This window comes from Oenanthe melanoleuca, chromosome 8 (assembly GCF_029582105.1).
Source record: "Oenanthe melanoleuca isolate GR-GAL-2019-014 chromosome 8, OMel1.0, whole genome shotgun sequence".
Lineage (NCBI taxonomy): Eukaryota > Metazoa > Chordata > Aves > Passeriformes > Muscicapidae > Oenanthe > Oenanthe melanoleuca.
The window spans coordinates 6,605,019-6,622,212 of record NC_079342.1 but is presented as its reverse complement, the minus strand read 5'-3'; the positions used below and the strand labels follow the sequence as shown (position 1 = coordinate 6,622,212).

The window sequence follows — 17,194 nt, the reverse complement described above, 5'->3', positions numbered from 1 at the left end:
TTAAAGTTATTATCTTTGAAAGCCAGATGATTGACTGTAATTTCGCTCATAGTGCTTTGTTGCTAGCTGAAATAAAAACATCTACAGCACTTTTCATCAGAAGCATCAGAGTGCTTTCCACACCTTAATCAACTAATTTTTATGAAATGGTGTCAGGGTTTTTCCCTGTCTCTTCTGTGGGAACTGAAAGGATCAGGACAGTAATCAGAAAGTATGCAGCAATGGTGCACTAGCAAAGACTCATAATGCCCAGGTCTAGAAGTGTGGCTACCTAGAGTTATTTGTTGTCCTTTCATAAATACATTTGAACAGATGTTGTGTCTAAGAGTGCAACAGTCTGAGTCAATGGTCTATGTTGACAGTTAGGAAAAGAGACACTTGTATTGGATGAATTTGTCTAAAAAATAAATTGCTACTGAGCAGGGATGTGCAAAAGCAGTGCACAGCAGCTGAAGCCAGGGATGGCTCAGGATGGGTAATGTACCATCCACATTCATGTCCACTGCCATGGAGTGATAATGTTAAAAAAGGGTTCAGCTGTAGTGGAAACTTGCGAGGAATGTCAAATTGCTAGTCTGGGATAAACCAGGAAAACGTGGGACTGAAGCTGGATTCAGATAGTGATTTTGTGGCAGCAAGCACTGACCAGGCTGAGGTTCTCAGTCCCACCTTTGCCTCAGTCTTTCCCAACAAGATTTTCTGGATTCTGTGCATTGCTTCAGGGCTCAAGGAGGAGGAGAGTGATGAGCACTGGGTGTAAATTGGAAAAAAAAAAAAAAAAAAGTTCATAGAAGAGCTAAGGAAAAACTTTCTCCCCATGGAGATTGTCCATGGCAGTAGTACTGGCTGCACATGGATGTTTTGCCGTTTCTATCCTTGGATGTTTTCAAAGCCCAGCTGGACAAAGCCCCGAGAAACCTGGTTTGAGGAGAGGGTTGGACTGGTTACTCCTTAAAATTCCTTCCAGCCTGGATTATCCTGTGATTTTAAGATTTGTAGCTCTGGCAATTCTAGATATTTTAAAACTTCTGCTTAGCTCATCCAGCCTTGTCCATCTAGGTAAAAGGGTTTCTTCAAGGAATGAATTTTACTTATGAAAAGAATTTAAAAATATGCTGCTTTAGAGTAAATGCTTTTGATGCAGAAATTGCACACAAGTCATGCAGCACTGGCTGCAACACCTTGACTACCAGCAGCCTTTGTGTGGAGCATGTGCCATGCACAGCCCAGCGGGGGCAGGCGCCCGCTCCTGGAAGCATTCTGGCTTTTCACCGAGGAGCCGGTGGGGCCAGAGCTGAGTGTAACTGGGACAAAACAGGGGCATTACAGGGAGGTTTCAGAAACAGCAGCCAGACACTCTGTAATTCAGGTCTAGTGTCTCCCTGTTTCTCAGAGAATCTGTGATACATCCATGGGAGTATGTTCTGCAGCTGTTAGGAATTGTGAAATAGGAAAAAAGGACTGACTATGGAGTTGCTGTTGCTGTTGTAGTGATATTGCTCCTGCTCTCAGCCTAAGTGAAAAGAGGAAAGAAGGTGATGGGAGACTCTGGGGGGTGCTTTCACCAACTTCAAAATGACAAATTTTGGCATAGGAAAGAGAAATTGGATTTAAAGAAGGATGTATTAAAACTAGTTTACAAACATAGGCAAAAATGAATGCAGTCATTCCAAAACAGCCAGGTTTTAACCTGGTTGGAGACTGCCTGGAAATGCACAGCTTCCCAGTCCAGCTGCTGATTTGCAAGCAGTACATTTAATAAGCATCCTGCTACCTGTTGTCCAACAGTGAGGGAACACTCTGCTTTGCCTTGAGATCATGTACAGCTGGGGTTTTTAATTTCAAGAAAAGATAAAAGTGGCTAATGAGGTAAAAATTATTACTGTGAGAAAATGGGGACAATGGCTAGAATTTAAGGGTAGTTAGATGTCTCTAATGATTTCAGTGGGACTTAGGCACTCCGTGCCTTTAAAACAGTGCTAATCACGTAACAAAAGAGACACTAATTTAGCAGTTCTCTCAGGAACAGAAGCCTAACAATATACTTATGGCTTTATAAACAAGCATCCTGTGGTAAATGAAATAATTTTCAGTAAAATTGTCTGTCTGGCAGAGCATGAAATGAAAAGGGAATAAGTCATTTTCTCAATGACACCAATATAAATCAAGAGTAATGCAACTAAACTAACTTTTGCTAATATAATTAGGGAGTACAATGATGTCTGAGATAGGATAATGACTTTTCATGAAGTGTGGGAGTCAGTTCCATAGCTAGAATTTGAGTTTTCCCAATTCCTTTATTGAATAAGTCAATAATTTCTCCCTTCTACTGTAGACCTCTTAATCATAAATGCAAACAGAAGAATCAGAATCCTTCTGATTCTCACCAACATTTGTTCATAGTGTTAAGAAATGGCTGCAGCTTTAAAATTATAGCTAAAGCTGTAAGCAGATTCCACAACATGCAGACACAAATGGTGTAGCACAGGAAAAGGAGCTCTTTCCCACGTGTGTATAAATTGAGGCAGTTCAGTTTGCAGCTACTTAAATACTGAAGAGCCATCATTTGTTTTCACTTCAAGTCAGAAACATAATATACAGGCACACACTTTGCTTTTCTTTGATACTCTTTATTTTTTTTTTTCCTTTTCCTGTTAAAAACAGAATAATGATATTAGGAATAAGCTTCTTGTTTTCCTGTCAAGATCGTGCTTTGGAAAGCATAGTGGAGACAAAACTTTCTATTTCTTTTGTGTTTTCTCACAGTTTTCCTAATATTTACTACATTATAGCTGTTGCATTTTGGGAGCTCCATGTATCTGACACATGAAGAAAATTACCCCTGGATAGCTGTGCCGAAACTGCAGGGTGCATACCCTGAGACAGTTTCTGAGACATTACCTGCTTTTATAGCCTATGACAGAATAGTTTTCCTGCGATTAGATGTCTCAGCTGCCCAGTTTCTCACACATGAGCATACATCTCTAAAAGCAAGGCACTTCTGAGGTAGTAAGCAGCAGGTTCTCTAGATTTCTGACTCAGCCAGTGCTTCTTTTCAGTAAATCACAATTCTGAAGGGAAGAAAAGCTATACTTGCTTAAACCTAAAGCATTAGGTTTGGGACTGTTGTCAGAAACCATTTTAGTCCCAAGTAAATACTTCTTGAGAAACATTTCTCATCTGCTATTTTTCAATTACTGGAGTATTTGAAAAGCAAAGTGCTTATGATTATATCTGCTTTGTTAGGTCTATCTGTAATCAGCAGACTAGAAACAGAGTGCACAAGTGATTTTACCTCTACTTATGGAGGATCTCTGAGAACACAGTATGATTCTGACCTAGTTAAACTCCTGGTATTTTAAAAATTATTATAAGAACAAGACGTGAGTTTTTCTCTCAGACCACATACTCACTTGTTGCCCGGTAACCAGAAGGATGGAGCCTTCTTTCCCATGTACCACTTGCCGGTAAATGTGATCTAGAATTAAGAGCTCGCTCCAGCAGTTCTGAAGCAACTTCATTTGGTCATCAACCTGTAAAGGAAATACAAACATTGGTGACATCACTCTGGGCGTATTGACACCACACTAGGGAGGCAGTCCTCCTTCACACAGCAGGCTGACATCAGAACATGCTGTCCAGAATTATTCATGCCCAAAATTGCTGTTTGCAGTTGGATAAACAGAACACTGCTGTAGCCTTTACCTGTGTATTGTATAGAATATTTATTCTTGATTAGATTATAGGAAAGCAGAACTATGGCATTATGCTAAGTAGTAATAATTGTATATTTATGGCAATGGAATTTTATTTTTACAAGAAGAGCAGGAAACAATGCTGATGTGAACTGTCTTCTGCATTCACAAGTATTATTGCTTCAACAGGCCCAAGTCAGAGACTGGTCCCTTGCAAATCAAAAAGTGAAGAGAGCTTTGAAAACTCTTTAAAATGGCTGTGGTGCTATGAAAAGAGACCACTTGTTAATGAACAGAAGATGAGCAAGTTTAGTTGTCATGGTAGGGCAAGAAACGGCAATGCACATGTCAGTGCTGAGCAGTGAGACACATCCCTGAGTGCATTTGGGAACAGAAGAAACATACTGGGCAACCAGTACAAGGAACCTACATTAAGATTTTCTGAAATTATTTGGGATCTGTGTCTTTTAGGACAATGAAATTTATCCCTAAACTGTCTCTAAATGCAACTGGATTGCATTTAGTCTTCTTCACTTAAAGACTGGATAAAAATAGGATTTCCATTGAAATGGGAGAAAAAAACCAAATAAGTGGAAGGTAAACTATGAAATTAAATCATGTATCGGTATCCTCTGAACCTATTCTTACTGAGCTTCCTGATGTCTTTCTAAAATCAAAGTCTTTGACTTTAAATGGATTCCCTGAAAGAGTTGAGAGATGCATACATTAGTCTTGCTACAATTCAGAGTGGTAATAGCACCTATGTAGTTGAAAGGACTCTAAGAATCTGCATAGATAGCAATTGCTGAACAGATTAAAAATGCTATAAATGCTATGAATCTAGTTTCAATTGCTTTAGAACTAGATTTTGTCATACACAGAAAGTCACACACAAGGAATAATCCTGCATGAGCTGAATTAGATAATGCAGTGGATGTTTTCAAGTTTTATCAAATATGACCTAATGAATTCTAGAACTTTATTCTTTCAGGCTTGTTTTCCAGTTATGTAGTAGAGAAGGAAGTAACATTTGTTACTAACAGATTTTTGTAATGTCACCTGTGAGAGTTACCTGCTATTGTCTCCCTCTTTCCAGTCACTTGCCTCATAGCTCAGACTTTAACATCTGAAACATTGAAATCTTTGCTTCTTCCATTTGTCTTGACTTCCCTTCACCTTTCAAAGACACAAGAGGCTCTGTGCAGCTGTTCATGTTTTCCCACACAGATACAGAGTAAGGCTGATTTGGTATTAAAAATCTCTTCCTCTGCCCACAACACATATTTGACTACAAAACTATTTCAACCAAGTGGTTTGTTGGCTCACGAGAGGACAGTAAATCACCACATTGATACAACTGGGCCAGGTTTATATTAATTCTTTGAAAAAGATATTTGAAATGTACAGATTCTGTTACTCTTGCTTTTTATGTGAAGCTATTCTTTTCTTCTCTGAACAAAAAAGGGGTTGAAAAAAATAAAAAAAATCAAAGACATCATGCTAACATGATAATGTAATCCAAATTACCATATCACACAAAGCTATCATAGCTTACATCTGAAGAAAACAAATTTTGAGAGAGTTTAAACCTTCCGCATCCATGTCATAACACCTAGTACCTGAAAAAGAGGTACTTGACTGTACTATAAATGACTATATATTTCCAGTGTAAGCCAGCTGTCTCAGCCACAGGCTTTTGAAAACAGGTCTGGCTTTTTGAAGATCCCAACAGCAGCTAGTCCACAATCAAAGCTTACCTACCAAGCTTTATCCTATCATTACTGAGCCAGTGCTGTGAGAACAGTGCGAGATGGCAAAATCACAAAAAATTGTTCTGCACATAGTCTGTTCCTGCTGTTTTACAAGACTCACAAAACAAGCACAGCGAACATCTGCTAAAAATCTACTCCTCTGTATTCACTGTAATTTAAACAGTGAAAGCCCATAAAAGGTATATCATAACCAGCTCTATACACATCCCAAACAGTGTGCTGCCTGCAGAAGACTATTAGATCCAGCTGCTTTTGCTATTTTAAGAAAGATGGTGGGGCAGCACATGCCTCCCAGTTTGCACTAGGAAGAAACATGACATTAATGAGGATTGTGTATTACTAAAAGTTAAGACAAATGACCAGCTCCAGCTTATTTCTGAAAGACATGTAGATGAGGAAAAGCATTTAAATAACATTGAACAAAACCAGTAATGCACCACTTCTTATGTTAGAATGAGCTGGTAAAGTTTATGACATTTGTAAGTGCAGCCAGAACACAAACACCATTGTGTTTCTGTGGCACATCAATAAATGAATTGCAGAAGCATGTTGTCTGTCAAAATAAGAAAATCATCATTTGACCAAAACAATTAGGTGCCTTAAATTGGATGTGCCTGAAACTGATCCTGAAGGCAAAGAGACTCAAGTTTTGTTCTGAAGAGGGAGGTCCTCTGCGGGAAAAATGTCACTTGGTTCTTACCTAAGCAGGTTATCAAATGAGATGCCCATTTGACAGCTGTTGAGTCTCAAGCAAAAGTGTGAGTGAATACTGTACCCAGATGGTTAAATTTAGGCCCTCTCTGGCCAGTGGCATTCAGATGAAGACACACCAATGGGATAGCATAACTGGAAATTGTTGCTGAAGAAATGGCTTTTGAAGAAAGATGTGGGAGAAGGTAATGAAAGGTGCGTGACTCTAGCAGGCAGGATGGCATGAAAGAAGAATAATGTTACAAGTATGAAATGAGTAAAACATCACACATATGAAACTGCTCTTAAGTGACAAGGGAAGCAAAGGGAGTGCTTGGGAGGCTGTTTTAAAGGAGGAGAGAAGGTGGTGAGAGAAGATTAAGGGAAGCTGGATATTGGGTAAAACCTCAAAGGTGAGGAGGACAAGATGCAGACTTAAAGGGTTTGTGTGACTGCAAGTGCTGGGGAAGAGAAGGAGCAAGTACTATTTGTTAGAGAAGCAGAGAATGGTGGTTGACAACAGTACAGGTGTGGTATTGTTCATCTGCACAGTGAACTTGATTCTGTCAAGTGTCTGAATACAGGTTTGAACACAGAATTCTCTGGTGGCGTGTCTGAGTTCTTAGCAATTATAAGGTGACTTTAAAGAATGTTTTTCTGAGTTTTCCACTAACAAGGATTGGAAAACAGGCACGCATGAGAATACATTTAGATGCATCTATTAGTTTGCATAATTTATCTTGCCAATATAATGCAAGCCACACAGAGTATTTTCAGGAGAGGAGGAAATGGATTCTCAATTTGAAGAGGAAAGGTCTAACTCTGAGCACTGTGGTGACACACTATTTCTTGTCAGGAGAAAAAGATAGGAATGGGAGTGTCACATCTGCCTGCTAAACCCTGGCCTCCCCTCAGCTGGGCCCTGAGTTTTTGATACGGGATTCAGTGGAGGTTTGTAAGTCTCACTGAGGCCTCTATTGACATTGAAATACACAATCACACCTTATCAATTATAGTTAAAGGGAGGACTTATCTCAGAAATGCTGGTTACTCATCTGAAAAACTATTTGTGCTGATGTTATAGATGAGAAAGGTTAGTGTGACACAAGAGTAGTATTGTTGTAGAGTGTATGCTTCCCACAGCACAGAACGTTAATCATTATAAACTTTTGTTTTCTCTGAAGAACAACACTGAAATTGCCAAACAGTAAAATGAAGAAAAATGTGTATGCTTTGCTGAAATTCACCTTAATCTTATCAAAACCACACTGACTCTTTCTTTTAGGAAAGTGTTTCACAATATTTTGCACTGTAACCAACAACTGCAGATTTATTGCAATTTTTCTTCTGAAGAGGTATTTTCAGCCCAACACTTGATGAATTACCTGTTAAAAATTTCAGGGTCATGGGTTTTTTGTGTTGCTCTTAGTTAAATATTTTCCTTACAATTATTGCTGCAGATTCAGTTAAACAATGCGCTCACCTTTTACCCAGTTTACACCTTTTCTCAGAAGCTGGAGAATCCTTTTTCATCTCTGTTCCTTTACATCAACTTGCCATGGTAGCTTTGGGCTTTTCTGCTACTAAAAATTTAAAAGGGTATCTAATGATTTTAAAAAAACACAGTAATTGAAATTTATGTGATAAAACTGTGCTGGATTCAGCTGAATTATTTTTACTTATGCTTCTAAGAGGGAATGCAAATATGGAATAACATGAAGCATTCATCTCATAGTGCCACTTTGAAATTCTACGGCCATTGAATAGCTATTTCCTAGTGAATATAAAGTGATTAAACATCTGTCTGAACTGTTCAGCCTGAAGCACATAGGTTCAAGGAATGGTTGAACTTTCTTTCAAATGCAGTTAGGAGATCACTCACAAGTCATTGCAGACATATAGTTTGAGTTGTTACTCCATTTTCTTATGCTATAGTGGTGCAAATCACCCCAAATCAAAGTTTTATAAGACAAGTGCACTCCAGAGACTATTTTTTAGCCATGCATGGTTTCCAAATCATTATATACATAGGGAAGGATTTGGACTCTCCAGATGGGTTGCTGCTAACAGTGGGAAACCTCCTGTGCAAGGCTGCTGTCAAAAAGCAGCACGTAACAGCCAATGTGGTTTTAGAAGTGAATGCACATAACTTTCAGAATCAGTGAATGCCCTAATAAAATGTGATTACTACCTATAATCTCAGTAATAAAATGCTACAAAGGTCAAGAAGAAATGATTTAATATTAACTATGATTGTTCCAGCTCTTCAGTAGAAAACTGTGTGTTATAAAAATTGCTGGGTGAAGGCAGGGAGTGATCTTTACAAGTCTGTGTTTGGTTAAATGACTGTCCTGTTTCCATCTAGCTCTACCGTGAAGGAAGTATAAATCTATCTCAGTTTGCTAGCACTTTACATTTGTCTTGATTTAAAAATGAAAAGAAATACAGAAATACTTCAGTGTGTGCCTTTTACTGCTGCTTTACAGCCTGTACAGAGGCTGTTACACAAGTACAGTTGTATTTGGAACATGCCTCTGTGTGTATGTGTGACTCTTTCTTTAGTAACTATCAAATCCACCAGTCAGAACCAGAATATTTCCACAGGAAGTTTTTCTATCCAAGATACTAAGTTCCTATATGCTTTGAATTAGTGAATTCCTAATATGCGTGAATTAGTGTCCACATAGAGGAAAGTAACTGCTGAATACCATGCTGAAAGAAAGGTTAATGTGCTCATCCTTTATTCAACAGCAGGGAACTGAGAAAGAGGAAAAGAAAAGGACTAAAATGCTTCATTAACTCGCTACTTATGAACCATTAGTATTTGGAATATCAAATTACTTTGGATGTTTTTTAAAGACATAGACAAGGAATTTATAGCACAAAGCAACATTGAAAAATCCCACACTTTTTTACCCTTCCAAACTGTGGAGGGGTGCATGTGTGGTGCCCATGCTCCAAAAGGTGTGCAGTGTTTCCTGCTTAGGAAATGCAGGCAGGGAGAGCGATGGCTTTGCCACAGCTTCTCCTCTCACATGGCCCTGGACAGCTCCGTGTGAGATCAGCGGGAAAGAGAGGATCAGAGCAGCACTGCCCAGCCATTTCCCAGTTTCAGTGCTGATCTTTCAGAGATCAGAATACTTCAGAATACTTCAGCTCACACTCATCCTGTTTTCTTGAAGGAATAGAAAACAAGGTGCCTGAGTCTGGGGGCCTCAGATTGCTGAAGGAGAAGGGGCAGGCAGCAGATGGTGATCCTACTAAAGAATAAGCTCTCTCTTATGGATATTTGGACTCCATTTAGAAAGTATTCCCATCTCTTAAGGAGAAGGTAAATGACCAATCTTGTTTCCACAAGTATCAGAGGAAAGGGCTGTTACAATAAACTTTCTGTGTATCTGTGTATCTATTATGTAGGGCATCAAATGCAACACATAGCACTCCTTTTCTTTTCCTCACGTTTATCTCTGTGCAAACTGCATGAAAATGACTTGGTATTTCACAGTCAGCATTATTTCTGATGAATTATAAATGTGTTTTTCTTAGGTTCTTTTCTGGGTGGTTGTGGGTTTGTGTTTTTTATTTTATTTAACTGAAAATAAGAGAAATATTTCTTTTTAGTCCCAACTGAAAATTTTGCTTACAATGCAGTGTTTCTTGCCTCTCAAAGTGAAAAGAAAGATAAGGAAAAGGGAAAATTAATTACTCTTACCATCTGTTTCATAGAGTGAAGGAGGTACTTTCTTTAGCACTGGACCCATAGAATTTACCTTCAAAATCCTAGTCCTGTATTTCTACAGATGTTAGTACAGACTAAGTGTATGCACAGTTGGGTCTAAAATTTTAAAAGAATAAGATAAAGCTATGTACTTTATGTAGCTATGTAGTTTATTTTGTTACTAGAGCTGTGTTGATCCCTTGAATTTCTCTGGAAATACACCTGTTTTTAATGATGTCAACAAACTAACTACAAAATTGTGTTGGACCATATTGTTATATCAACTTGCACGGATATCAGTCCTTTGACTTGCAATAAAATCTGAATTAGTCCCACGTGATTAATTGTTAGCTTTGCAGGTCTGATCTGCTTTTTAGGCTGCATAATGATGTCCCTCAGGGAATCAGAAGACAAGACTGAGCCCAGTGAACTTTATGGTACTGCTGGTGAATTTATTCTTAATTTATTCAATCAGCAGTTTCACTCTGTTGTTGAGCAGCCTGTGATTAAAGTCTCTGTTGTCTTCTCCAAGTCACACATATTTTAGCATTATCTGAAAGGATTTTTAATGTCTATATAATGTTCTAGATCTAATATCTAATTTCTATATAATGTTCCCTTCCTTTTTGGTGATTAATTGGATAAATTATGATTTCATTTTTCTTACAGTTAGTGTACTGCTTCAGCTGAAACTTATTCTAAGAGTCTAGAGGTAAACTCCTAGATTAGCTCTCATTTGTAGAATTTCTTAGATATCAACAACATTAAATCACAACAGAGATCAATACGACATATGGGGTAGGTTATTTATATTAAAGACAAAGTTCTAGTATGAACTAGGGTTATTTTTTAAAAAATAAATACAATATTAAAACTCAATCAAGCAGGCATCATATGGAAATATATTTTTAACTTGTGACAAAAGACATGTACTTATTTCAGAAAGCAATCTTTAATATGGTAACAGGAAAGCAGAATAATTTCTCAACACACTTAGGGTCCCATTATTTCAAGTGCTACATGCCCCAGAACACTGTTTTTTGCATGAGTTTTTAATGAAAGTTACTTAAAGCAACTCTTATTTAAATTACACTATGTGGTTACTCCTCTGTTTAACAGGGTTGGTGTTTATTTCCAGTACAGCTGTTAAATGGGTGTGGAGTATGGGAAATGGCAAGTCGTAACTGAAGAATAATCTTACTCCCTTTTAACAGGTGACACCTACAAATGTTGGTTTGTGAACACAGTGTGGGACTGTATTCATGATTACAGCAATGGGAATATGCAAATAATCTTCTGAAGTCATGACTTAAAAGAAGTTACTTTAACATTAGAGCACTGTAAATGAGAGAAGAACAATTTTCCAGGTGAGTATTAGTGACAGTCAGGGCTGGACACTGACAAACCACACAAAGAATCCAATGCATTAAATGTTTCATATCATTTGTAGTTATTGCATATCAGTAGGTTTTTTATTTTAAATGTTCTTTATCTTTTGATTGCATGGAACTGCAATATTTTTCAGGAATTAAAATATATTGGTTTATACTTTACTTTTCATAGTCCTCTTAAAACTTCTGACAGACAACCAGCTATGGAAAGGCTGGATTTCCTTCTGCCCACACTTGAATCAGGGAAACAGAAGGATGTAGAGTCTCCAGATTCAGGACTGGACAGACTGACCTGTAATACACTTTGGCAATAGAGGCTGGTGTTACTGTGGAACACTGCACTTGCCATACAAATGTATTCCAGTGTGTTTTCCTCTGATTTGTAGTAGAACAGCCAAAAAAAGCCACAGCAAAAGCAGTAAGAAATCATGAGAAACAGTATCTTCAGTCAAGATGTGAAAGGAAATGGTATACTGATGAAGAAAAAATACAGAAATGTTGTCTTACACCCTGAGGGCTGCAGCAGTAACAGTCAGTCACTGGGGCAGAGATTAAATGAGAAAGAAGACCCAATGTTAACAGAAAAAATGAGAGAAAAATCAGCCTTATGAATGTGTGTTGTCATATATTAAACCATATTCATTTGACTTCCTAGAAAAAAAATGCTTAAAAACACCACCAAAGGAAGCTGAAGTCATACAAGAAGGTTGTGGAGGTGTAGTGATGCATGACCCAACAAGGTACCCAGGAATGATGCAAAACACTTACTACTTCTCTTTTTGTCTTAAAAGCATTGCAGGAGGCTCTCAGCGTGGAGCTACTACCATCTAGCTAAATCCTTTCAACTAGGAACATCATCTGCAAAAAAATTACCTCCTTTCCCAACAGAGCCAAGTGTGGAAGAGCAGACTGAACCATGCTATTAAATTCACAGGAAGTCCTGATTGAATGAATGTTTAAGGAATAGGCAAGTGTGTATTAAAATGCTTTTTTTTCCATTCATCCTTTCATTTGGCTTTGTTTAATTTATTCCTACTTCCTGTTTCCTGTAGTCTAATTTGGAAATCTGTAAAGTATCATTAAAATAAGACTGTCACAACTCTGCTCACGTCCCATATTGTCATTAGCTTTGCAATTAGGATTAATATTAATTTTTAAAGATACCTTTGAAGATATTGGTTTTATTTGGGTTGTTTGGTATGATGGTGAAAGGAACGTTTGCAATACAGAACACAGAATGAGTAGGAACCTTACAGGCAAAAATGACAGTAGACTGTGACACAAATCAGTCAGCCTGTGACTTTCTCTGCTGTCACAGCTGGGCACAGGTGCGAATCTCCAAATTGGGTTCCTACATGTCTGCATGCAATAGAAGATTAGCTGTGTGTTTAGAAAAAATGGAGAGAGTATGTACATCTAATTTATTGGGTTTTTCTTATCTTGTTTCTGAATGACGGGTGATGAACAATAAAATCAGGCTGCTCTAATTACTTCCTGTTCACCCATGAGTGCACCACACCCCACAACTGCAGGAGCTAAGTTTCAATCAGACTGGGAGAGGCTTGGTCAATGGGCAACAGTTTGCAATAAAATGGCAATGTTTTCTTCAAAAAATAATTTTTTGCATTGCTTATGTACAAGTATCTGACAATCTACTATTAATGTAGGCCTAAGAACCAGTTACTTTGGTTTGTAATTAGGTTTAATATTAATTTTATTACTGAAGATTTGACATGACTAAAAGATTACTATAACACCCAAATGTAAGAAGTTTTGTTGTTTAATCCCAGGTTTATCCTGGTTTTACCAAAGTAGAGTGCATGATGACTCTGCCTCTAGTAAGTTATTCTGAGTTGTATTAGAACTTTTTAAAATATGGCTACTTAAATCTATATCAGGGAAATTTTCCTGGTACATAAAATAGCTTGAATGATGTAAAAGTACAAATTAATACAAGATTATACAAATATTCAGCATTGTGTCACTGACAGGTAATGGACTGGATTCTCTGTTTGGCTAATCTGCCTGAGAAGGGTCTGTTTCTTTTAGAGTATAAGGTCTTTAGGGAAGGGACTGACTATTACTGTCTTTAGGCAGTATCTGTTTATGTTACCATAAATCAAATGGCAGAAAAGGGTTGCCTGCCTGCATGGAGCATACATGGACACTTCTCTGTAAATAAAATTATCAGTCTTTCAATCTAAACTGCCAGCCTGCAAAACAAACCCAGAATGTCCAGTTAAATAATACAAGGTATTATGAGTGAAACTCATTGTCTCCTTACATAAATATGACCATCAGCTTAACAACACCACGAGAATGTTTTGCCAGTAATTTTTGCACTGTGGCATAATCATATAACCTGACATCCTATGTAACCGTGAAACACCAATAATTGTGGCATTATAGAGTATTCTGAGCTTGGATAGTGCACAAGAAATCCTTACTTCAAAACTTATTCTACAATTCATATGCAGACAGAAAAACAAAAATGCCTGGGTTTCAACAAGAGGCTTCAAGGAACCGGTTCTTACTTTTGTTGCTTTGTATCTGTAAAGCCTTTGATAATGCACACATTTTTAAAGTATACCCAAATATAAGCCAACTTCTAAATTCAGCTTCATGAGACAGCTCCTTTTATATGTCCTCTTGCATGAGCACACACTGTACCAAAATCCAATATACTGTATCAAATATATGCATTTTGCAAATATATGACTATTTGATAAATGGAGCTGAATGTAGGGGGTTTTTTGGTTACTTTTAGCAAATGGAGAATGTGCATAGTTTAGTTTGTAGCTCACATGTTGCATTCAAATTGCCTCTCCACAGTGCAATGTGCATATGAAGTTCTCTGAGATGTCTGAACTAGATTCACTGTAAGTACTTATCCAGAATATGCAATTAAAATGTAATTAATTTCTAGATATCATCAATATTCTGTCATTGCATAAGGGGAATGGACTAGGTGACCCATGAAGTCTATTCCTACCCTCCTATCTATTATGATTACTTTATATTAGTAAAATTACTTTTTAAGGTCACTTATATGTCATAGTTCCCTTTACACAAATATTTGGTACATTTGGCCATTCATGTGTATTTTTTCCAGTTCTGCTTAGAATAGTTTCAGTACAGGCAGAGCAGCAAATGAAGGAAAAACGTGATATTTTGTTGTAAATAATTCATAAAACAAAGTTATGACCCTTATTCCCCATGAGGCACCCAGATAATGAGGCACCCAAATGAAGCAGTGAAAACATGCACTTCCCCTGCCATGGGTGTGCCCCTGACAGACTCCTCAGGGTCACAAACCCATCAATCTCTTTTCACACATGAGCTAATCAATTCAAAGAGGGAAGTGCCAATGAGCTATTAGATCAATATGGTGAAGTATGGAGATTGATCTTATCCTAGAGTGACTACATTAACAGACTCGTCAGTGCGACCTCTGCCCTGCGGCACACATTACACAGGATTGCAAGTCTGAGATCTGAATGAAGACCTCAGGTCATTGCTTTTAATAATCTGCTTTGCTGAAAGAATTAAAAGTAAATCTGTAAAGGGATGACTAATGAAAATATGAAGTGCTTTCTGCTCATCTAGTCTTGGAATACTTGCAGAAATCACGCCAGCCTTTCACAGCAGCCGACAGCATAGACTGTCTTACATGGGCACCTGCTTGGCCGTGCTGGGCTGTTGGCATTGGAGAGAACAGTTTAACACAGCCGCTGAGAGAGAGTGTGCTCTCCTGCCACAGAAATTAATAAATGAAGCCAAATACAAAATGATAAGAAGTACTAGCTCTGTCAAAATCTCTTAAAGTCTCAGCTGAACTGCCAGACTGAGAGCTGGACTGGAGTCCTGGTGGTCTGAATTATTTAACTGGTGTAAGGGGGATGGCAGGAGCTGCCACTGCTCTGGAAGTTGCTCCAAGTGCTGCCATGCACTGAGTGTTCCTTCACCAAGCAGAATGTTCCCAATACTTGCATTAAATCGAGGTCCAGTCGTGGGAGTTTGTCTGCTTTCAGTTAGGCCAGACGACAGTGACTTTGGGGAAAATTGATCTGATCAGAGGAGCCTGGTTCACAGAATTTATGTGAGTATGTGCATACACTCTATAATGCTCTGCTGTCCCTCAGTCAACCTGTGCTGGTAAACATCGCCAACTCTACAGGAAGTCTGTACATGAAGTGACCACATATAATACTATACAGAACCATTTTGAGCATGTCATTTTAAAGACTCATTCTTTTCATATGTTATTTCAGAGATGCTGACAAAAAAAGTACACTTTTCTGTCTCAGAGCATGATACTAATATTGTTAATATTTTTAAACTCTGAATAATTTCATTGCAATGAAACATTTATGTATCTAACGCACTTTTAATACTGTATTTTTATTATACCAAACATTTTTATTGTTCACTGCATAATTGAATCAATGAATTAGGAAAAGGTTACTAAAAAAGGATTAATGCATTTTTAATGAAACTAAATGATATAACTTCTGTTAGTCACTGAGAATAATGGCAGGTCTATCAGGTTTATACAGATAAGAGCTTTGTGAGTTTATCTGAAAGCCCACATAATGGCCCTCATTTAGCTGTAGCCTAGAAAAACAGCCCTAGCAATCCTATTCAGGATTTTAATTCATTGTTTATGTATATGATCTCTCTTCCGCCTTGTGATCAGAACACCTGTCTAATGATGCAAATATGAATCTCTTTAGCAGACACATCTATTTCCAGTTGTAAAACACTTACTGAAAACAATACTCTTTCAAAGTCTAAATGGAAGAACCAAGCCATGCAATACCACTGGGAAATGTTTCTGAACTCAGAGTAACAGATAGGAAAACCGCTGAGAAGTCAGCACTTTAATAGTGAGAATGTGAACATTTCAATGCTCACAGAGCTCAAAACCGTTATTAGCACACCAGCCTAAATTATAAACTATTATAAATTATTTTTCAAGTAGAAATTACCATAATTAAAGATATCCCAGCAGAAAATCCTTATATTGATATAACACTGATTTAAATGTTAACACAAATGTCATATAGAAAACTTTAATGGCAGTTACAAACTTCGTTCTGAATCCTACCGAGATTTTGTGATCTTTGCAACCTAGCACTTAATTTTCAATTATTTTGGAATGGATATAAGAATAGATAACAGAAGGTGATATTAGCACAGGTTATAGTGGGGAGGAGGGACTTTATAATGACACCCTTAGAAATATATTTGCATTTTTTCAATTGGATGTATGTTACCAAACTTCAAGAGAATTATTCTAGTACTTTTCCTGCCTTCCAATAGAAACTGAGAGTATGCAGAACATGTGTGGTACACAAGATGCTGCAGTATTGCTCAAGTACTTATCTGAATTCTGAGACTACATAATTCTATTTAACTGTGAACCACAGTTAAATAGATTGCACCACCAAAATGGGCACAATTTTTCCTGCCCCTAAATTGTGTTTTTTACAACACGTCCTTTCCAAATAAATTTAAAAGCTATTCTATAATAGAAGTGTTTTAGACCTAGAAAGGGTTTAAAATCCTGATATTATATTTGTATCTTTCCACTTATAAAGCAAGGAACCTAATACAGATCCAACAGTACAGATCTCAGTAGGACTTTGATTCAGGAAAGCTTTTGTCCTTACCTCACTGATGGGAAGCTGGTGCTTATATATTTTCACTAAAATGAGGGTGATCCTCCTGAGAGCCCTGGGTAAGTAAACTTACAGCATATACAGAACTAAAATACCTTTCCCAGAAATAATAACACTATCTTTTTAAAATTCAGTGCCTCACACTCAACAAGTGCTAGAAGTAAATGCTGCCTCCCAATGGAAACATAAAGTTTGTTTTCCAGTAAAAAAATGCACAGAATTTCTAGTCCAATTGTTTTAACATACT

The 17,194-nt window shown here is 37.5% G+C and overlaps 1 protein-coding gene across 4 annotated transcripts in view; it reads right to left on the bottom strand.

Annotated features, from left to right (window-relative positions):
• NR5A2 (nuclear receptor subfamily 5 group A member 2) overlaps positions 1-17,194 on the bottom strand; it is an 87,096-nt gene that overhangs the window by 34,420 nt on the left and 35,482 nt on the right. For all 4 annotated transcript variants that reach the window (XM_056497285.1, XM_056497286.1, XM_056497289.1 and 1 more), the window contains one exon: positions 3,414-3,533. In XM_056497285.1, the coding sequence (XP_056353260.1) occupies positions 3,414-3,533 (120 nt within the window). The remainder of the gene's footprint in view (positions 1-3,413; positions 3,534-17,194) is intronic.